Source organism: Hypanus sabinus, chromosome 10 (genome assembly GCF_030144855.1).
Source record: "Hypanus sabinus isolate sHypSab1 chromosome 10, sHypSab1.hap1, whole genome shotgun sequence".
Classification (NCBI taxonomy): Eukaryota; Metazoa; Chordata; class Chondrichthyes; order Myliobatiformes; family Dasyatidae; genus Hypanus; species Hypanus sabinus.
The window spans coordinates 114,296,648-114,319,729 of record NC_082715.1 but is presented as its reverse complement, the minus strand read 5'-3'; the positions used below and the strand labels follow the sequence as shown (position 1 = coordinate 114,319,729).

Here is a 23,082-nt window from a genome sequence, read left to right as displayed (position 1 = left end):
TCCCTAGTAGGGAATGAAACAGGGCAAATGACAGAAGTTTGTGTTGGAGAACACTTTGCACCTAATAGTCATAATTCCATTAGTTTCAAACATAATGAAGATTGATAAATCTTCTCCTTTGGTTGAGAGTCTAAATTGATGAAAGGCCAATTTTGATGGCATTAGAAAGGATTTGGCAAATGTGGATTGAAACAGGTTGCTTTTTGGCAAAGGTGTACTTAGTCAGTGGATGCCTTCAAAAGTGCAATTTTGAGAGTACAGAGTTTGTATGTACCTGTCAGAAGACAAGGAACATGTTTAGGGAACCTTGATTTTCGAGCGAAATTGAGGCCCTGGTTAAGAAGATGAAGGAGGCGCAAAGCAGGTCGTGGCAGAAAGGAGCAAATAAGGTACATGAGAAATGTAAGAAATCCAAGGGAACTCTTAATAAGGAAGTAAGAAGGGCTAAAAGAATGTATGAGGTTGCTCTAGCAGACAAGGTAAAGTAGAATCCCAGGGGTTGCTGCAGATATATTAAGAGCAAAAAAGATAAAACTGGTCCTCTTGAAGATCAGGGTGGTCATCTACGCATGGAGCAGTAAGAGATAGGGGAGATCTTAAATAGATTTTTTGGATCTGAATTACTTGGGGGATACAGAATCTATAGAAGTGAGAGTAAAGCAGCAGTGAGGTTATGGACTGTATACAGATTACAGAGTTTGCTGTCTTGACACAATTATAGTGAATAACACCAGGGCCTAACAAGGTGTTCCCTCAGACACTATGTGAGGGACTGCAGGGGCTTTCGCAGTGATCTTTAAAATGTCCTTGGCCACAGGTAAGGAGCTGGATGATTGGTGGGTAGCTAAAGTTGTTCTATTGTTTAAGAAATGCTCTAAGAATGAGAGAGGAAATTATAGGCCGGTGAGGCTCACATCAGCAGTTGTTGGAAAATATTCTAAGGAACTGGATATATAAGTATTTGATTAGGTAGGGACTGGTTAAGAATAGTCAACCTGGTTTTGTGTGTGATACGTCAAATCAAGTTTTTGAAGAAAGTTGATGAAGGCAAGGCAGTGGATGTTGTCTACATTGACAAGGTCCCCTGTGGGAGGTTGGTCAAGAAGGTTCAGTCGCTTAGCGTTCAAAATGAGGTAGCGAACTGAATTGGACATCGACTCTGCGGGAGAAGTCAGAGGGTGGTAGGAGATGATTGTCTTTCTGTCTGGAGGCCTGTAACCCAAGTGGTGTGCCGCAGGGTTTGGTGCTACGTCCATTGTTGTTTGTTATCTGTGTCAACAATCTGGATGATAATGTGGTAAATTGGATCAGCAAATTTGTGGATGATACCGAGATTGGGGGTGCAAAGGACAGTGAGGAAAACCATCAAAGTTTGCAACCAACACATACACAAAATGCTGGAGGAACTCAGCAGGCAAGGCAGCATTTATGGAAAAAAGTACAGTCAATGTTTCCTGATGAAACCCTTTGGCAGCACTGGAGATAAAAAGCTGAGGAGTAGATTTGAAAAGTGGGGGAAGAGAGAGAGAAACGCCAGGCAATAGGTGAAACCTGGAGGGGGAGGGATGAAGCAAAGAATTAGGAAGTTGATTGGTGAAAGAGACAGAAGGCCATGGAAGAGCAACAGAGAGAGGGAATGGGTGGGCAAGGATATAACAAGAGAGAGGGACAAGGAGATGGGAAATGGTTAAGGGGGCGGTGGAGGCATTACTGGAAGTTTGAGAAATCGATGTTCATGCCATCAGGTTGGCAGCTACCAAATGGAATATAAGGTGTTGTTCCTCTAACTTAAGTGTGGCCTTATCCTGGCGGCAGAGGAGGCCATGGATGGACATACCAGAATGGGAATAGGAAGTGGAATTAAAATGGGTGGCCAAATAGGAGCTCCCACTTGTTCTGGTGGACGCAGTGTAGATGCCTGGCAAAGTGATCTCCCTATCTACGGCGGGTCTCACCAATATACAAGAAGCCACACTGGGAGCACCGAACACAGCATATGACCCCAACAGATAAGTACCAGGAAGGAGATAAGTGGGGAGGGACAAATTGACAAGGGAGTCACAAAGGGAGTGATCCCTGCAGAAAGCGTGGGGGCAGGGAAAGGTGTGTTTGGTGGTGGGATCCAGTTGGAGGTGGCAGAAGTTTCGGAGAATTATGTGCAGGACACGGAGGATGGTGGGGTGTAGGTGAGGACAAAAGAGGAACCCTATCCCTGGTAGAGTGGTGGGAAGATGGGGTGAAAGTGGATGTGCCTAACTGCTTTGCCAAGAATCTACGCTCTGTCTGCCAGAACAAGTGGGATCTCCCAGTGGCCACCCATTTTAATTCCACTTCCCATTCCCATTCTCATATGTCCATCCATGACCTCCTCCACTGCCTGGATAAGGCCACACTTAGGTTCAAGGAACAACACCTTACCTGATGGCATGAACATCAATTTCTCAAATTTCCAGTAATGCCTCCACCCCCACCCCTTTCACCACTTCCCATCCCCTTGCCCCTCTCTCATGTTATCTCCTTGCCCATCCATTGCCTCACGCTGATGCTCCTCCTCCCCCCATTCTTCTTTCTTCCATGGCCTTCTGCCTCTTTCACCAATCAACTTCCCAGCTCTTTGCTTCATCCCTCCCCCTCTTGCCTATTTACCTATTGCCTGACGTTTCTCTCTCCCCCTGCTGCACCTTTTGTATCTACTCCTCAGCTTTTTTTTTCTCCAGTCCTGCCGAAGAGTTTCGTCCCAAGATGTCAACTGTGCTTTTTTCCCTATTGATGCTGCCTGGCCTGCTGAGTTCCTCCAGCATTGTGTGTATGTTGCTCAGAATTTCAGCATCTGCAGACTTTCTCTTGTTGGTAAAGTTTGCAACCAAATCTGAATCAGCTGGCAAAATGGGATGAAAAATGGCAGATGGAATTTAATGCAGACAACTGTGAGGTGTTGCATTTTTGGAGGACAAACCAGGCTCAGTTCTCTTGGATAACAAATAGCATTAGAAATTAGAAATTGTGTCTTGATGACACAAATCTGAGTCTAGAACTTTAATATAATTACTGCTGATAGTCAACACTCTTTAATGGGCACAACTCCTCCTACTTTGAGCACTACTTGTTTTCCCTTGAAGATAAGCTGATGTCTGCCTGAACTAACATTGATATGCTTTTAAAGTAACAACCTTTTAATATCTTTTGAACTGATGCACACTTTTCTGTTTTGAAGGAGGATTCATTATTTTGGATGGTGCCTTGGCTGCTAAATAATCTTAGCAACATCCCCTCTTACTTTAAGTGCATGTATGAAAATGAAAATTCTGAGATAAATATATCCCTTTCTCAGCAGGAGGGGTGAATCACAAACACAATTTCTTCATTAAAAGTACGACATTCCAGATGTATTGCACAAAACTCTGAAACAACACTCATTTGAAATTATTTTATTAAGAAACAAAGCTAAAGACAACACCAACATTAATTATCCAATAATTGCATTAAGTATTGCTTTTGCAAAAATTAAATAATTTTTACTTGACAGTAACAGAGTTGAGAGAGTTGAACATGTGGCCACTATGGCTTCCTGACTGGAGCAACAGAGCGCAAGCAATTAGGAATGAACAGACATGACATGCAAATGCAGAGAATTGCACAGAAAGAGAGTAACAGGAGAATCTGGGGAAAAGGACAGTGGAAAGTAGCTGCAGCAACAACAAAAACAAGCATTTGGGCACCTGGTAGCGCACGCACACAAATAAATATCCATAAAGTGCACACGCAGCAAAATGAATTAAGACAGCATCTTACACGTCTGCCTTTGCTAGCTGGAACACAGGTACGAGAATGCTTCAATAGAGAAAGGAAACACAAGTTAAATATGAACGGAGAGTTCAAAACACCCATTTAGATGTAGTTTCTTTTTCTACCTTATCTCACCCACATCGTAAACTTGGAAAACTGATAACAATCATGTCACACTGGAAAAAAACCTTTTTCATAGGGAACAGGTAAATGAACACCTGATGGATTTGTTACTCTGCTCCACATTGTCTTTGTTCACTCTAATTATAAATTTTTAGAAAAAGTATTCATTTTTATAAATTGCTCCTTTCCTTTTAACTTACCATGCCTGACTACCAACCTTCTTCCTTAACACTCAATCAATCTCACACCAATCAGCCATCCATTCCACCTTAGCAGTTCAAATCTTCTTGTCTGTGAGTAACAAGCACCACTGGCACTCAGGATGAGCAGTTACACACATTGCATTATATGAATCACTACTCAGTGCCAAGAATATTTCTTATAAACTTGTTCTTAAGATGAAACTGGCAAAGCTGGTGTTTACTCTCATACCCAGTTACCTTAAGCGATGATGGTAAGTTGAGTATATGTAGTTGGGCTCTTCACAGGGTTTGTTCAGAGCCAACTGCAGTGGTATGGGTCTGGAGTCATGTATAGGTCAGTTGGATCAGATAGTAAACTTCTTTGCCTAAAGAACTTTTACAACAATCCATCTGGTCACCTTTCCTTTTCATTTCACTTTTAGAAAACTTTCTCCTAAAGCAGAAGTTTATGGATCTAAAAAGTACCCAAACTGGCAGGTTGGAATTCCAGAACAATAAAACAGGGTAACTTTGACTCTGGTGTGGAAGATTAACTGAATGGTGATGCAATGTCTGCCTGCCAGGAAATGAAACATCATCTGTTGGACTTGGAAGAAACCACTGGCACAGGGCTTGAGATGCTACAGTTTCAATTTCACATACAGGTTAAGTATTTTTCTGATAAAGCAGGACACAGTAAGTCAAAAATATTTACTGTTTATTTAATAAATGGTTAATCTTCAATAATTGATAAGAAAGTCTAGAAAATCACTCTGGCATTCATAATACTAGCATCCAATACAGGATAACCTACCATCTAATAATAGCATCTTCACATCCCAATCTAACATTGACACTAGTTGTTTTAACACCAAATAATAGTTACTCAAACATGAACCAGTCCTCCTCTATCAATTTGCACTTGTTCTCACGTTGTGAAACCTCTTTGACTCCACTTATGCCATCATGAGCAGAAATCATATTTGTACGTTTATCTGTAGAATGTTTGAAGCATTATTGGTTTCAGTTCTGTTCAGGTTTTCTGCCCCCCTGTTTTTCCTTCCCTGGTACACCGACAACTCAAACGGAGTAACTTACAGTTCTTATCATGAACAGCATTTTGTTGTACATTGCCACTTTTTTCACCTTCAGTTTATCTCCCCATCTTTACTTTTTCTTTCTTTGATTTACTTATAGTACCTTCATCTTGGGGGACACACCAGGAACCAAGTTTTACTACGAGCCATGCCCACCAATCCTGCTTTCTGCAAGGACTGAGTTCCATTCAGGGACCCCAGCTACATCTCTTCCAACCTTTTGTTTACAATCTTTCTCCACTTCCCAATACAAGAACTGCGCTACCTTTGTCTCATTCCACCAACCTCCACAATCAAAATGCTTCTCTGACACCTTCAACACATGGCCACTACCAGGTAAATTTTCTCCTTCCTTTCAGTATTCTGGGGCAATTCACAACAATACACACACTCCTTCCATGACATACGATGGCATTACGTGCCTCTTTTATGTCTTCTCTTCTAAATATTTTATACAGGTAATGCGTAAATTTGCTTGTTGTTCTTTTAACTGAGTGTACTCTATTTGTTCATAATGTGTTCCTCAGCACTGAGGAGACTAAGCATAAGCTTTGTGTAAACCACCTGCTCTAAATGTAGCAATTACAACCATGAACTTATTAATCATTTTAAATTTATTTCTGAAAGTCCTGTTTCCCTCTCTACATTTTGCTGAGTATTTCCAACATTTTTGTTACTATTTCAGGTTTACAGCAGTCACAAAACTTTGCTTGTGTCAATTCAATTTTCCAATCTGCTCCTACTGACCTATCTGTTATAGTTATACCGTGGTACAATAAATTCAATATACTTGGACGTCTGACCAGCATTTCACCTTTCAGTTGGGCATAACCTGCACACATTTTCAGAAAAATTATACAAACATTTTAGTTTACTTCCCTTGTTTTCCTACCATAAATCCTAATCTTATGGGAGTAGTGGCTGTCTTGAGAGTGTAAGTATTGTATCAGGAGGGCAAAAGTACAGAAGGCATTTCTAATGAAAGGATATTCACAGGAGATGGGAGCTGGCTAACCTAAACAGAAAAAAAGTATTTGTTGGACTCAAAAAGACATGTTTTAAAAGATTCTTCGGCACCTTAATATTTTGTTTATTTGCCACCCGAGTATGGAGAATATTTTAATGCATTGTTCAGGCCCTTTGATACCCACTGATTCTTACAGTTACTTGGACTATACCTCTTCTCATCCTGTCACTTGTAAAAATGCCACCCACTTCTCTCAGTTCCTCTGCCTACACCACCATCTGCTCTCAGGATGAAGCTTTTCATTCTGGAACTAATGAGATGTCCTCCTTCTCAAAGAAAGAGGCTTTCCTTCCTCCACCATCAATGCTGCCCTCACCCACATCTCTTCTATTTTGTACACACCTGCCATTGCCCCATCTTCCCACCATCCAAACAGGGATAGAGATCCTCTTGTTCTCACGATCACACTAGCCTCCACATCCAACACGTAATTCTCCATAACTTCTACCTTCTCCAACAGGATTCCACCACTTTTCCCTTTCCACATTACTGCTTCCCACAGGAATCATTCCCTGCACAACTTCCTTCTCCATTCACCCCTCCCCACTGATCTCCCTCCTGGTACATCGGAACAAGCTGATAGTACACCTCCTCCCTCATTATCATTCAGGGCCCCAGACAGTCCTTCCAGGCGAGGCAGCACTTCACCTGTGAGTCCGTTTGGGTCATTGACTGTAGCCAGTGCTCCTGTGTATCGGTGAGACTGATGTAGATTGGGAGACCACTTTATCGAGCACCTACACTCTGGCAGAAAAAAGCAGGATTTTCCGATGGCTACCCATTTCTACTTCCAATTCCCATTCCAGCATGTCAGTCCATGGCCTCTTCTACTGTTGCAATGAGGCCACACTCAGGTTGGAGAAGCAAAACCTTATATTCTGTCTGGGTAATCTCCAACCTGATGGCATGAACATTGATTTCTTGAACTTCTGGTAACTGTCCCCCCTCACCATTCCCCCATTACCATTTCCCTCTCTCACCTGTCCATCACCTTCCTCTGGTGCTCCTCTTACTTCCCTTTCTTCCATGGTCTTCTACCCTCTCTTATCAGATTACCCCTTCTCCAGTCCTTATCTCTTTCATCAAATTCCCAGCTCTTCACTTCATCCCTACCCCTCTCCTGATTTCACCTATCACCTAGTACTTATTCTTCCCCTCCCTCCGCCTTCTTACTCTGACTTCTCATCTTTTTTTCCAGTCCTGATGAAGGGTCTCCTGGCCTGTTGAGTTCCTCCAGCATTTTGTGTGTGTTCTTTTGATACGTGGCTTGATCAAATAATTCAAATGTATTGTAAGTTTTATTTACATCTTCAGGCAAGGATGTTCGAAAGTTAGACCTCTAACTGAATGGGTACATTGTGACTGCAACAATTTCCACAGACGACCCATTAAATTTCTACAAGAACATCAGTAGAGCTGAGAGAAAGACATGTTTATATCTATCTCAAAATAGCTGCTGCATTCTCCTCTTCATCAGTACTTGCCATTATATTGTCTGTTGAGAAAAAAGATAGGGACCACTAGCATTAATGCAACAGGTTGCATTAAGCCAATGCTCTGACCTTCCTCATCTTTGCAAAAATACTTTACTCATGCCCATGAGTTTTCACTAACCTTCATTTGCTGACATGTTGACACACACAGCTCACACTACAGCTACCTTATTGTGCTACAGTGTCTCTCTGAAGTTATCCTTAGGCAGGAAGACAAGATCTGTACATAAAATTCCAGATAGGCCCCATACAATTAGAGCAAAACATTGTTTTTTCTACATAAATGCTCTTGCAATAAAGGCCAATGTACAGTCAGTCTACTTCCTGTACCTACCTGTAAGTGATTCATGTACAGGTACACCAGGACCCCCTAAACAACACCATCTTTCAATCTCTCAAAGTTTAAACATTACTCCAAAGTGAATTATTATATGTGACACCCTGGCAGAGATTTTACAGCTAATGCTGTAGGGTATTTCATGTAATGGTTTTCTGTACAGCAGTGTGTTCTGCTGGTAGTGCTTGGGTTACCATTACAGAAATATTTTCTATATGGTGCCATCTAATCAGGCCTAGCTTGCTGAGAAGTTTCTAGAGAATGCTGGGGGAGAGATTTTGTGATGGACACTGAGGTGGGTCGAGATCTTTTTGAGCAGGAGATGGAGAGAAGAAGCACAAGAGAACCAGCCATAAAAATCCGGCAGGAAAGCACGATTTGATGGAGCACAAGAGAGGCAATTCTACTGGAAATTGGTGAATAGGAGTTGGTGCCATGAGTACATCGGACACAACGGCCTTTTGAAGATTTGAGCTCCAACCTGTACATATTTAATTATGTTGGGGACTTTCATTTTTCTTCCTTAATAACTGTTTGGTTTATAACATTCATAAATATATACAACACATTCAAAATGCTAGAGGAACTCAGCAGGACAGGCAGCGTCTATGGAAAAGAGTATAGTGGATGTTTTGGGCCAAGAACGTTCAGCAGAACTGGAGAAAAAAAGATGGTGAGTCAGTGTTCGAAGGCAGGGGAGGGGAAGGGAGGAAGAAACACAAGGTGATAGGTGTGACTGGGAGGGAGGAGGGGTGAAATAATGTGCTGGGAAGTTGTTTAGTGAAAGATACAGGTGTGCAGAACGGAGAATCTTATAGGAGAAGACAGAAGACATGGAAGAAAGAAAAAGGTGGAGGAGCACCAGAGGGAGGCGATAAGCAAGCATGGAAAGAAGGTGAGAGAGGTAAAAGGGCATGGGGAATAGAGAAGGGAGGTGGCCATTACCGCAAGTTTGAGAAATCGATGTACTACCCAGATGGAATATAAGGTGTTGCTCCTCCAGCCCAAATTTGGCCTCATCGTGACAGTAGAGTAGGCCATGGATGGACATGTGGGAAAAGGAATTAAAATGGGTGGCCAATGGGAGATCCCGCTTTTTCTGGCAGATGGAGCATAGGTGCTTGGCGAAGTGGTCCCCCAATCTGCTTTGAGTCTCACTGATATACAGGAAGCTACACTGGGAGCACTATATACAATAGATGACCCCAAAAGACTCACAGGTGAAATGGCACCTCACCTGGAAAGACTGTTTGGGGCTCTGAATGGTAATGAGAGAGGAGGTGTAAGGGCAGGTGTAGCACTTGTTCCGCTTGCAAGGATAAATGCCAGGAGGGAGATCAGTGGGGAGGGATGATGGGTCAAGGGAGTCATATAGGGAACAATCCCTGCGGAAAGCAGTGAGGGGGAGGGAAGCATATGCTTGGTGGTGGGATCCTGCTGAAGATGGCAGAAATTACAGAGAATTATGTGCTAGAGGCAGAGGCTGGTGGGATGGTAGGTGAGGACATGGGGAACCCTATCCCTGGTGGGGTGGCAGGAGGATGGGGTGATGGCAGACGTGCACGAAATGGAAGAGATGCGGTATTCTTTTCCATAGATGCTGCCTCGCTTGCTTAGCTCCTCCAGCATTTTGTGTATGTTGCTTGGATTTCTGGCATCTGCAGATTTTCTCGTGTTTGTGATTTATAAATATACTTAGTTTATACTTGTATGCAGTGTACAGTCCGTTATTTCATGCCACAGGGCAATTGTATAGGAGCAGTAAGTTACACAGTATTCGCACAAATTGGAGTTCAGGTAGGAACAACATCTCAACGTCGCGTGCTTGGCGGGACCCAAGTCATATCTACCCTAGATATACAGTTTGAGGAAGGTGGTCTTCTCACCGCTCTGTCTAGTGGCTGTTAGCAAGGGGCTAACGAACCGCATCTCTGGAGACGCCCAGTAAAAAGGGGTTTCATATATGCTTATTCACATTAATTTTCATCAGTTCTTGCCCATTCGTTTGACCTGTCAGATCTCCTTAAAGCTCTTTACATTTCCCTTATAGCCCACATTGCTACCTAGCATTTAATCATCAGCAAATGTGGATGTACTAATTATTCTCCTTTCAAATAACGGATACAAATTGTAAGCAGGTCCCAATGATCCCTGCTGAATCTCACTATTACATCATCTCAAACAGAAACAAATCAAATTATTTCTACTTTCTGTTTGTATAAATGCTCAGTTATTGTTTAATTGGTACATTATGAAAAAATAGTTAATTCTTCAATGCAAGGTTTTACTAAAAGGCATCAAAAAACTGTGCAATGAATGACGCAGATACAACTCAACAGAATGGGTCACACTCACCAATTTCTAAAAATACAATAGTCAATTTCACTTACCGAGACATCTTTTAGCCTAATTCCCTTTTCTGTTTGTAACATTTACCTAGAATTAGTTGCAGTCCAGGATATATCAAGGGAGATTAGCTCAATTACCTGTATGTCTCTTTAAGTCTGATAAACTAGTATTTCTTGAGTATTAAATGTTTCTTGAGTTTAAAATGTGACGTAAAGTGTGTAGGACTATTTTTCAGCAAACATGCAAATTTAGTCTCAGTGACTGCTGCTGATTTGAAATAAAGTTGCAAGAAAATTGGGGGTTAGTCAGTACTTCTACTGGGTCATAAGCTGTATTGGAAAGTTGGCAAAGATTGATCTTGGTGATTAAGAAGAGTTTCTAACAAGAGTTTAAGAGGAAATGAAGACTATGTAGAAACAGAATGCATTGCATTATGCTGCCTATAGATCTCAAGTGGCAGAATGCAAAAATTCATGCTAAGAAAAACATACAGCAAAAACAAAAGGGTTGCAGTGGAGGATTTTATATATATATATATATACATCCCATGTATGAAAAGAATATATTTTAAGCACATTCAGGATAGCTCTTTGAAAAAGACAAGGGCACACCAAATTAAATTAAGTAATGAGCAAAATCAACTTAACTGTTTAACAGTGCATACATGCTGAATGAACTTATAAGTGTTAAAAGAACTGCATTTCCTGGAGATTAAAAAATGATATGTGGTATCATTCAAACTTGTTGGCCTGTCAACTGAGAGTCTACTTCCATGGGGTAGAAAATGTAAATCAAGTAGCAGAGTTTTAGCTTAAAGGGTCAACCACTAAGGGCAAAGATGGAATGAAATTGCTCTGCCCAGAGAATTGTAAGACTTATGAAATATTCTAACCCAAGTGACTGTGGAAAGTTGATGTTTGATCAGGTTGAGGCAGACCGATGACTATTCTTGTTGCTGCTTCACATGTTCTTACACTTCAACTTGCCATGTTGACAGTTAATTATGATTTGAGTAGCATCATTGCCAACAATCCTTTACTCTGAAACTACCCACTGTCACCACCAATACTTGGTACTCCTTGATAAGTGATGAAACGCTCCTACCTACAAGCATTGGTGTTCCTACATCAAATATTCTGCTTACAGTGGGAATTAAGGATGTGCAGATGAACATTAATACATTTCTGTGCATCACTATATTTTCCAGATTTTTTCATTCTTGCTGTTGTTCCGGCCAATGTGATGACCCCAATTAAGGGTACAATTCATTGGTAGGAAGCTTCTGAACTTACATCATTCCATAAGTTTATCAATGAAGATGATGTAGAAGACGACGATGGAGAATCCTATCCCAAATGTCAAACAGTACCACACATGGAGTGTGAGTGGTGAGTTGGGGGAAAAGGAAGAAATTCAATTAAAAACAACGAGAAAGCATTTTGGAACAAACATATCAACAAAGTCAGCAACTCACACAGAGGAACATAGCAAGAACAAGTAAATTAGAAATCACGAGAAACAGTTCCTATTTCAATCCTAAGGGTTGGTGGAGCCAACTAAACTGCACCTAAATATAATTAATATCTGCATAAATTGTGTTACTCACTTCAAATTGATCCAGAGGAGAGGCAGGTGTATTCAAAAATGCCAAGAAAGAATTCTGTGAGTCTTGGTGCTTTACACCTAGAAAAACAGCAGCAAGTTTTTTTTTAACTCTAAGAAAAATTGAGCTTATTCTTTCTCTGGAGGTCTCTTCCAGCCGCACATGATGGCTAGAGGTACTAATGTATCTTGGTTCTTTTGAGATTTTGTTTTTCTTAAAGAAGATGGCTTTAAATTTAAACTGGCTATTGAAATTTATCGTCCATCTATTAAAATGCATTTTAAAATACAAACAGAATAAGTAAGCAGAGTAAACAGCACTGGATAGGCAGTTCATTTGTGAGTTGACAGTGAAACGTGCAGTCACTCTTCTATGGATTATGTCCCTATTAAATATTGCCACAGAACACATAACACAATGCACCCACCCTGATGAAATTGTGACTCTCTAAATATATCCCCTCGGAAGTGCAGTGGTGGATGGAGGAGAACTTAAACGATATTAATTTCAGAGTCTACTTTCTTTTGGGGCAAGCTGATGTTCATGGTAAGTCTGCTGCTGAAGTGAATAATGACATTATAAATTACTCACATATCAACCATAATGTTCTGAACCTGGATCTTAAATTTATCAGTAATTTCATTACGAAAACATAACATTACTGCCATTTATTCATTGACTAATAGGTAACTTAACCAAACATCACGATAAGAGAATCATAATCATTATCAATTCAACCATTACCTTAATAAGATTTATCACCAGTTCACACCAACAGTCTGAACCTTTGACAATTTTCATTGAAGGATTCATTATTTTTAACGTCCCAGAAACCAGCCTGTTCTTTCAGTTTTACTAATTCATTAATATAATTTTGAAAATGCAATAAGTTTCATGCACTCTTAAGAACAGATTGAAGTACAGAAAGGTCTGCAGCATCTGCCCTGTGGCTCATACCCTTTTCTGATTTTATTTCTTCCATTTCTTTCTTGAGTTTCTCAATTTCAGTTAACAGCTCCTGGTTTCTCTTCTCACCATCCTGCAATTTGCTGAAACAAAAAAAAACAATAGAAAAAAAAAACTTTTAGGGAACAGAATCCTTGCAAAAACTGGAACAGGGAAACAGACAGAGAGGCTGACCAATCTGTACCGAGGAACTTGAATTAACAATGGGATGCACAAAAAAGGCCATTCAACTCAACTCAACTTGATTCCACCACCTCTCCCCCAAATTCTCACCAATCTGTCTCTTGCCTGAACTCAAATGCTTGTCATCATTTTTTAAATTCTACAATGAGTTTGGCTACTCATCCCAATTGTGGGAAGGACAACTGTAGGACAACCCTAACCTCTGCACACTTGGTTTCTTACACCATTCCTGTGGTGTGGGTATCAGAAATGTGCATGATGCTTCAGCTGTGGCCCAATTAATATTCTGTATAGGTACAATCTATCTTCTATACATTTTGTCTCTGTTTCTGAACTTCAGGGGTCTCATTTTGTTAAATGCCCTGGGATAAATTGATATACTAAGTACAAATTTTTATTGTAAGAGTTGTCAAATGTTTCTCACAATGATCACAGTAGTAAATGGAGAGATACAATAGCTGGTTCACTATAATCGTTGTGAAATACAGGGAATTGAAAAATATTTATTTATTTATTTAGATGGTTAGGTAGGTAGAAATCCAGTACAGACACCACCCAGCAACCCTCCTATTTAACCCTAGCCTAATCAAAGGACAATTTATAATGATTTATTAACCTACTAACTAGTACGCCTTTGGACTGTGGGAGGAAACTGGAGCAGCCAGAGGAAACCCACACATTCCATGCAGACTCCTTACGGAGAAAATCACACTCTGGAATGACCCAAGCTGTAATGTTGTTGCACTAACCACTATGGTGTTCCTTTGATTTTATTAAAGGAAACTGAGGAATAATGAAAATGTATTTGTAAAAATTGATTATTTTCGGTATGATAGGCAAAACACTCCATTGACTGGAGAATTTATCGTGCACAGGAATCAGTCAAGATCAATATCACTTATGGAGTTCTCAGGTCAGTGTTCTAGGCCCAGCCATCTTCAGCTGTTCAGCATTAGAACAGCTTCTTTCCATCACAGAAGCTGGGATGTTTACTGATTTATTTCAGTGATAGTGTAGAGTAGGCTCTTCCAACCACATTGCCCTAATAACCCCCAACAAATCCAATTACCCTAAGATAATCATGGGACAATTTATAATGATTAATTAACCTATCCACTATGCCTTTGCACTGTGGGATGAAACCAGAGGATCTGGAGAAAACCCATGCATTCCAGGGAAGCGCGTAGAGAGACTTCTTACAGAATGGTGCCGGACTTGAACTCTGAAGCGCCCCAAGCTGTAATAGCACTGTGCTAACCACTACACTACTGTGGCCCCCTGATGAATGCACAATGTTAAGTTCCATTCACAATTTTTCAGTAAATGAAACAATACACACCCGAATGTAGCAAGATCTGGACAACTCCTAAGCACTGGCCAGTAAGTAAGAAGTAACATTTCCATTACTGAAATAGCAGGTAATAGCCACCTCCAACATCTAACCATCTACCCTTGTCATTCAGTGGCATTACTATTACTGAGTCTCCACAGAGGCTAAAGTTAGAACCATCCACAAAATTCCTTGAATTTATCCAGGCTAATCCAACAAGGGGCAAAGGCGAGTTACTGGTGCCTTAAAACCAGTTGCTTCAGGCAGATGGGGCTTGTCAGTTCACCTAGGAGCAGAAAAACTCTGATCTCAAACATCTGCTGTCTTATGGCTATACCCACCATTGGAGAACGCCTCGGGAGTAAACTCAAGGGAAATATCCAGAGCTGGAGTACCCAAGTCAGTCCACGTTGTGTTCAACACTAACTGGCAACTTCTGTGACACTGCCAATACCGAAGTGTATTGGTCTCTGCTGATCCTTTGGGTTCAACAGATGTTTGGAGAAGGGGAGCTTGCTACATGGGCAACAGGTTGCTCTCCATATTGAACTGCCCAGGCTTGCGTATCTAGTCAGCTAGGATTCAACATCCATGGTCAACCCTGAACGATGGAGGCCTCACTCATTCAATTCAACAGTACCTCAGAAAGTTTAATTCCCTGCCCCACTTCCACTTGACCTGTCTGTCCTCAGTCTCTGTTGCCAGGGTGATATCAAGTGCAAACTACAGAAACAGTACCTCACATCCCACTAGAGTAGTCTGCAATCCAAACTTTGAATTCTCCAGTTTCAGGTCCTATGCTCCCCCTCTGTCCCTTTCTCTCTGCTCTTGATCTACTCAAGCCCTTTTCAAACCCCTATCACCCAGATACCCTCCCCTCCTCACCAGCTTATCACCCACAAACCTGTCCCAAAGGGTCCCCAATCCCACTGCCCACCTGCCCATCCACTTCCTTTATTTGGTTCCATCTTCTTTTTCTATCAGATTCCATCACCTGCAGCCCTTTGCCTCCATCTATCACTTTCCTGTGCCTATGAATATTTCCAACTTTTTCCCCATGCCAACCACACCTCCTCATCCAAATCCAGCCTACATTTACCACTCTATCCCCTCATCTCTTTATATTGACTATCTCCTTTCAGTCCACATGAAAGGTCTTAACCTAAAACAAGAACTGTTCATTATCCACTGATGCTGCCCGACCTGCTGATTTCTTCCAGTAGTGTGTTTTTAGCACCTCACAATCCTGCAGTCACTACTATCAAGAAAGGTAACTCAGGTGTCTGAGAAGATAACCCAATGTACGATCCTCTCCAAGTCGTACACCATTCCTTCACCACAATTACGACAGGCTTTGAGGATTCGCTCTTTTATGATGCCGTGCCCTAGCTGTTTTAATATTAAAGGCACCTTTATTGCAAATTTAATAAGCCTGGGTTCATTCAGAATGGTTCTTTTTAAAGGATCTTGGTTTAAGTGTCATAAATGTGCTGTAAATCAGCAAGAAAAATACTGATCTTCAATGAACAACAACTTCAGAAGGATATAATCAATAAGAAAGTAATGTTAATTTTAATCATAAAATGTCACTATATTGCAAGCTTTTCTTCAAAGTGTTTATAAAAGTTTTTAGGACAACACTCAGTGATGTGAGCCCATATCCCTATATTTTGGCAAAGACTGCACACTTCATTGACTCTGAATCACTTTGGATATCTTAAAAGTTGATTATTGAAAAGACATCTTTCTTCTATGGATACCTATTGCAACTATTCTCAGTTGCTTACACCACAGCTGGTTAAACAGGCTCTCAATATCAACAATCAAGCTCCAGCACAAGGGACTGAAGATCAGGGTTCGGAATGCATGACTTAATTATGTAAAATGTATCTCTTATACAAGATGATCCAGCCACATACATGGCAAAATCAACACCACCATGGTCTGAATTTTGTTGCTTTTTCAAACAACCTTGGAAAATTCTCTCAATAGAAATTAATTTTAAAAAGGAATCCGAATAATTTTAAAACTGGCTCCATCTCAAACTCCAGCCGAGGTTTATTTATCTTATGGATTTCTTCCTTGCAGGCAAGCTGTCACATTTTTATGATGACTAGCTGGATCTGGTTCAGGCTTCATTGACTGCTTATAATAAAACTCAAGCAGGACTAGTCACAGGCTGTAAAAGGCCATTTACTTCAGGATGGAAATACTTCAGAATATAAACACTCCTCCATTCCACCAATACCCAAGATCTCTCTGCCCCTCCAAATATGGCCTCGAGTGTTCCTAAATTTAATCACTTGACCGTGGGAGACCTCGTCATTATTGCCAAGGCCTTGGCTCCAGAACTTTACCTTCAAACATCTCATCCTTAAAAAAATTCTTTAAAATCTACTTTCACCATTCTTTTGAGTATCTGCATAATGTCTCCTTATATGGCTCAGCATCAAACTGCATTTGATGAAATATTTTTTCAATAGCACCATCGTTTGATTTTGTGAACACTTCCCAAACCATTGCAGCTAAGCTAGCATCAAATCCCTGGAAATAAGGACGTAATTTAAGTTGATTTGATAAAGGCTGTCAATAGGATCATGCCATCAATAAGCTATGTTGTGTTTGCAGTAGCTGTGTTCCTCATTAGCTTTGGTTTCAGTTTCAGGTCCAGAGGTGTATTATGGTAGGGTACAGGAACCACGGTATACAAAGGCTGTTGTAAATCTAGTCAAGAAGAAAAGCTTACCAAAGGTTCAGAGAGCTAGGTTATGTTAGAGATCCAGAAGATTATAAGGCTACTAGGAAGGAGCTTAAGAAGGAAATTAGGAGAGCCAGAAGGGACCATGAGAAGGCCTTGTCAGGCAGAATTAAGGAAAACCCCAAGGTATTCTACAAGTATGTGAAGAGCAAGAAGATAAGACATAAAAGAATAGGACCTATCAAGTGTGACAGTGGGAAAGTGTGTATGGAACGGAGGAAATAGCAGAGGTACTTAATGAATACTTTATTTCAGTATTCACTATGGAAAAGGATCGTAGTGATTGTAGTGATGACTTGCAACAGACTGAAAAGCTTGAGCATATAGATATTAAGAGGATGTGCTGGATCTTTTGGAAAGCATCAAGTTGGATAAGTCAACACAGAGTACACTGCAGATGCTGGTGTCAAATTAAGACGTACAAGGCTGGATGAACTCAGCAGATTGGGCAGCATCCTTTGAAAGGAGCAGTCAACGGATGCTGCCCGACCTGCTGAGTTCATCCAGCCTTTTTGTACGTCTTAAGTTGGATAAGTCACTGGGACCAGACGAAATGTACCCCAGGCTACTGTGGGAGGTGAGGGAGGAGATTGTTGAGCCTCTGGCGATGATCTTTGCAACATCAATGGAGATGGGAGAGGTTCCGGAGGATTGGAGAGTTGCGAATGTTATTCCTTTATTCAAGAAAGGGAGTAGAGATAGCCCAGGAAATTATAGACCAGTGAGTCTTACCCCAATGATTGGTAAGTTGATGGAGAAGATCCTGAGAGGCAGGATTTATGAACATTTGGAGAGGTGTAATAAGATTAGGAGTAGTCAGCATGGCTTTGTAAAGGGCAGGTTGTGCCTTTTGAGCCTGATTGAATTTTTTGAGGATGTGACTAAACACATTGATGAAGGAAGAGAAGTAGATATAGTGTATATGGATTTCAGCATGGAGGGATGGGTTAGTAAGTTTGCAGATTACATAAATGTTGGAGGTGTTGTGGATAGTGTGGAGGGCTGTCAGAGGTTACCTCGGGACATTGATAGGATGCAAAACTAGGCTGAGAAGTGGCAGATGGAGTTCAACCCCGATAAGTGTGAAGTGGCTCATTTTGGTCGGTCAAATTTGATGCCAAAGTATAGTATTAATGGTAAGACTCTCGGCAGTGTGAAGGATCATTGGGATCTTGGGGTCTGAGTCCACTGAGTCCATAGGACGCTCAAAGCAGCTGCGCAGCTTGACTCTGTGGTTAAGAAGGCATATGGTGTATTGGCCTTCATTGATTGTGGAATTGAATTTAGGAGCCAAGAGGTAATGGTGCAGCTATATAGGACCTTGGTCAGACCCCACTTGGAGTACTGTGCTCATTTCTGGTTGCCTAACTGCAGGAAGGATGTGGAAGCCATAGAAAGGGTGCAGAGGAGATTTACAAGGATGTTGCCTGGATTAGGGAGCAAGCCTAATGAGAATAGGTTGAGTGAACTTGGCCTTTTCTCCCTGGAGCGAAGGAGGATGAGAGGTGACCTGATAGAGGTGTACAAGATGATGAGAGGCATTGATCATGTGGATAGAGAGAGGCTTTTTCCCAGGGCTGAAATGTTTGCCACAAGAGGACACAGGTTTAAGGTGCTGGGAAGTAGGTATAGAGAAGATGTCAGGGGTAAATTTCTTACTCAGAGAGTGGTGAGTGCGTGGAATGGGCTGCTGGCAATAGTGGTGGAGACAGATATGATAGGGTCTTTTAAGAGGGTAAGTTTAAAAAAAAGTGAATTGATCTTTTGGATGAGAGCCTCCAACAGTCCACATAAAGACCACCCTTCTGATGCTGCAAATGGGCAAAACTGATTGAAATGTGTATTGTGCTTGATTGCTGTCTAATTTATCAGCTGAAATGGACAGTAAGACTCCACTCCCACTTCTTGCACCCAACATGTTACTTCAACAACATGGCCAATCACTCTCAAAGTATCCTCCCACTCTCATTGTCGATTTCAGGCACATTTCCATACTACTGACCCTGACCCTGTACCAAACAAAGCAGGTTCTACCACTAAAGTTTTAATCAGGACTTCATAAAAATCCAACAAAGAAATTATTTTCAATTAAAGTATTGTAATCATCACTAGGTAATTTACCTTGAATTAAAGAACACAACTCATAATGGCAAGAACATCAAAAGGTATTGGGGCCTGTAACCAATAAAATCATCTGAGGTCAGGATACTTTTATATCTTACCCAACTATATTTGTTTATGTTGTGCTGACAAATCCTCTAATGTGACCTTATTGAGGCATATAATCCTCTAATAAAGTTGAAATTCTGTACTGCATTTGCTCCTCTCTGTGTGACTTCGACTGGTTTTCTTCTTATACATTGCACTTGACTGCTCCTTCAGAATGTAAGTGACTTACTTGGTCCTGAAATCCCACACAACCAGGTTCAGGAAAGACCTACTTTCCTGCAATCATCAGGTTCTTGAACCAACCTATACAACTAAGGAGCACTTTGTATCAGTTACTTTGATTTTGTCTTTTATTTTGCACTGATGGCTTGATTTTGTAGAGTCTTTATTTTCAATGCATGGTATAATTTTATGCATAATTTATACCTGTGTTATCTGTACCCATATACACATCATGCTGCTGCAAGTTTTTCATTGCACTCTGCCTCACCGTACTTGTTCACATGACAATGAACTTGACATATGGATGTCATTTAATAACTGTTTTGAAGTTTTAAAAAAGTCCCAAGATGATTTGAACTAGTGTCAGTCGCATACACTTTGTGTGGACATTACAGCGAACAGTTTTTAAATAGCATCAGTTGTGTATGTTTGTGTTCAAAAAGCAGTGATTTTTGTCACTGACTATTGGTTAGAAATAAGCAGTAAGACAATACAGAACTGTTTTGATCATTACGGTTTCAAGCATTTGAACTTGGAGATGGCAGAAATGGTATGGAGTGAAAATGAAATCATTGCACTATTTCAACAAGCAAGGGACTATGAAGAATTTGAAGTTATCGACAATCACCTTCAATGCTATAATGAAAATAAAGATTTGGAGGATACAATTCAAAAGCGTTGTTTGAAGGCAGTCCACTATCTGCACTGATTTTGTTCATTTGTAGTCAATCAAAAGAACACGGCGATGTACAATGGATGAATTCCATCAATAACCATTAGGAACTAATATACAATTTTATAGTATTGTAGTATTGTTGATAGAGTTCTAATTTGTTGTATTTCACTGAAGTACATAATTTGTTTACTAGTTAAATGGTAGTTTGTCATTTTTTTCCCCTTTTTAACTATTTCCATAAAACTTCGGCTAATTGGGCCAAAATGTACTGGTCCCGATCTGTCGCAATTAACAGGAATCCGCTGCATTTCTTCTTACAGCGGATGCCATTTGGTCCATCAATCCCATCTCTCCATTTATTTCCTTGTAATGTATTTCCCCATACATATTCCAGGAAAGAGGAAGACAAAGTCAATGTGAAAAAGATTATGAATGAATAATTTTCTTCATTGTCCAGTTTTAATGTGTATATGAATTGCCTCTGCAAATCTCACCTAATTTTTATTTAGAGTCACAGAAACCAGAAACAGTTCTTTCAGCTCATTATGTCCATGCCGACCATCAAGTTAAATATCTCTCCCAGATCCACAAAAAGTGCATTCAAAAATACAGGTCCTCTCCAGCAGTGTTCTGCACCTGTCAACGTTTGTAACCTGGACAGTCAATAAGTCAGAAGGGAGTCTATGAAACAAATGCCCGGGCAGCAGAAAATGTCTGTAACACCACAGCAGCCAGCAAATTCATTCTGCTGGTCTTCCAGAGACTTGCTCATATGTATTGGCTGTACATAAGTTAGGCATTTGTAACCTGAGCAGGACCTGTACCTGATAGTTCACTCCATACTTACTAATTTTAATATGGCCTGTTCAGTAATTGCTGCATCTTACTGCTACAAGATATTACTTAATTTTTAAATAATTCTATCCTTTAAGCCTTATTCTGGCATTTTCTACCATCAAGCCTTAAAAATGAACGGAATTTCCAGAGGCCTAAGATATTGCTTTCTGGAAACATTCCTACACTTCTGAATATAGGCTAACAACACTGGGAAAAAGTTGAATAGTAACAAAGGCAAGGAGGTAGCTCTTTTAAGCAACTTAAGATCATAAGACAAAGGAGCAGAATTAGGCTACACAACCCATTGAGTCTGCTCCATCAGTCCATCATGGCTGAATTTTTATCCCTCTCAATCCCATTCTCTAGCCTTCTACCTGTAACCTTCGAAGCAGTGATTAACCAAGAACCTACCAACTTTTGCTTTAAATATACTCAATAATTTAGCCTCCACAGCCATCCATGGAAATGAATTCCACAGATTCAGCATCCTCTAACTAAAGAAATCTTTTCTCATCTGTGTTCTAAATGGATGACCTTCTATTCTGAGGCTGTGCACTCTGGTCCTGGACTCACCCACTCTGTTTAGGCCTTTCAATGCTCAATAGGTTTCAATGAGGTTATCCCCACCTCTACTATCATTTTAATCTCCAGCGAGTACATGCCCAGAACCATCACACCTCATATGTTAACCCTTCTCATGAACTTCCTCTGGACCCTCTCCGATGCTAGCACATTTTTTCTTAGATAAGGGCCCAAAGCTGCTCATAATACCCTAAGTGCAGTCTGACCAATGCCTTATAAAGCCTCAGCATCACATTTTTGTTTTTATATTCTAATCCTCTCAAAATGAATGCTAACATTGCATTTACCTTCCTTACCACCAACTCAACATCTAAATTAACCTTTAAGAAACCCTGCACAAGGACTCTCAAGTTCCTTTGCACCTCAGATTTTTGAATTTTCTCCCCATTTAGAAAATAGTCTACACTTTTATTCCTTCTACTAAAGAGCATGAACATACAACTTCCTTACACTGTATTCCATCTTCTACTTCTTTGTCCATTCTTCCAATCTACCAAAGTCCTTCTGAAGACTCAATGCTTCCTTAACACAACCTGCCTCCCCACGTAAGGTTGTATAGTCTCTAAACTTGCCCACAAAGCCATCAATTCTGTTTTCCAAATTGTTTACATATAACATGAAAGTAAGTGGTCCCAACACTGACCCCTGCGAGCACCACTTGTCACTGACAGCCAACCAGAATTGGCCTTTATTCCGACTCTTTGCCTCCTGCCAACCATCCAATCTTCTATCCATGCTAGTATTTTTCATGTAACACCATGGGCTCTTATCTTGTTAAGCAGCCTCATGTATGGCAACTTGTCAAAGGTATTTTAAAAATCCAAGTAATCAATGACAACTTCTGTGAACTCACCATTCAGTAGATATGCTAGCGGCTTTGACTTTATTGAGTTCATCCTGAATGACCTGTTTTGCACGGATTTCTGCATCAAGAGCTGACTGTAGCTCCAATCGAGCTGACATGTCCACTTTCTGAGAGCGTCGCATCTTCCAGGGCATATCCTGAAAGGAGTAGTAAGGGAAAGAGTGGAATGGCATAGGGAGAGGAGCAGTAGATGGAGAGAGAAGTGGACAACAAAGACAGGAAAGAAGAGAGGAAGCCAGGGAGGAGGCAGAAAGAGGGAGGGGGAAAAAGGAGAGGAGTGGCAGAGAGAAGAAGATGGCAGAGAAATATAGAGAATGGCAGAGGAGTGGCAGAGAGAGAGGAAGAAAGGGATGGAGTAGAGGGGAATGTAAAAGGTAGAAGGAGAGTGACGGTAGAGAGAGCAAGGGGGATAGCAGAGACATATTGGGGAAGTAGCAGAGAAGAATGGAGAGAGGGAGAGGAATGGGAGGGAGAAGGGGGAGTGGTTGCAAAGAGTG

The 23,082-nt window shown here is 40.8% G+C and overlaps 1 protein-coding gene across 5 annotated transcripts in view; it reads right to left on the bottom strand.

Moving 5' to 3' along the window:
• LOC132401000 (serine/threonine-protein kinase MRCK alpha-like) overlaps positions 1-23,082 on the bottom strand; it is a 573,066-nt gene that overhangs the window by 90,146 nt on the left and 459,838 nt on the right. For all 5 annotated transcript variants that reach the window (XM_059982693.1, XM_059982697.1, XM_059982694.1 and 2 more), the window contains 3 exons: positions 22,574-22,722; positions 12,955-13,046; positions 12,001-12,077 (listed from right to left, as the gene is read on the bottom strand). In XM_059982693.1, the coding sequence (XP_059838676.1) occupies positions 12,001-12,077; positions 12,955-13,046; positions 22,574-22,722 (318 nt within the window). The remainder of the gene's footprint in view (positions 1-12,000; positions 12,078-12,954; positions 13,047-22,573; positions 22,723-23,082) is intronic.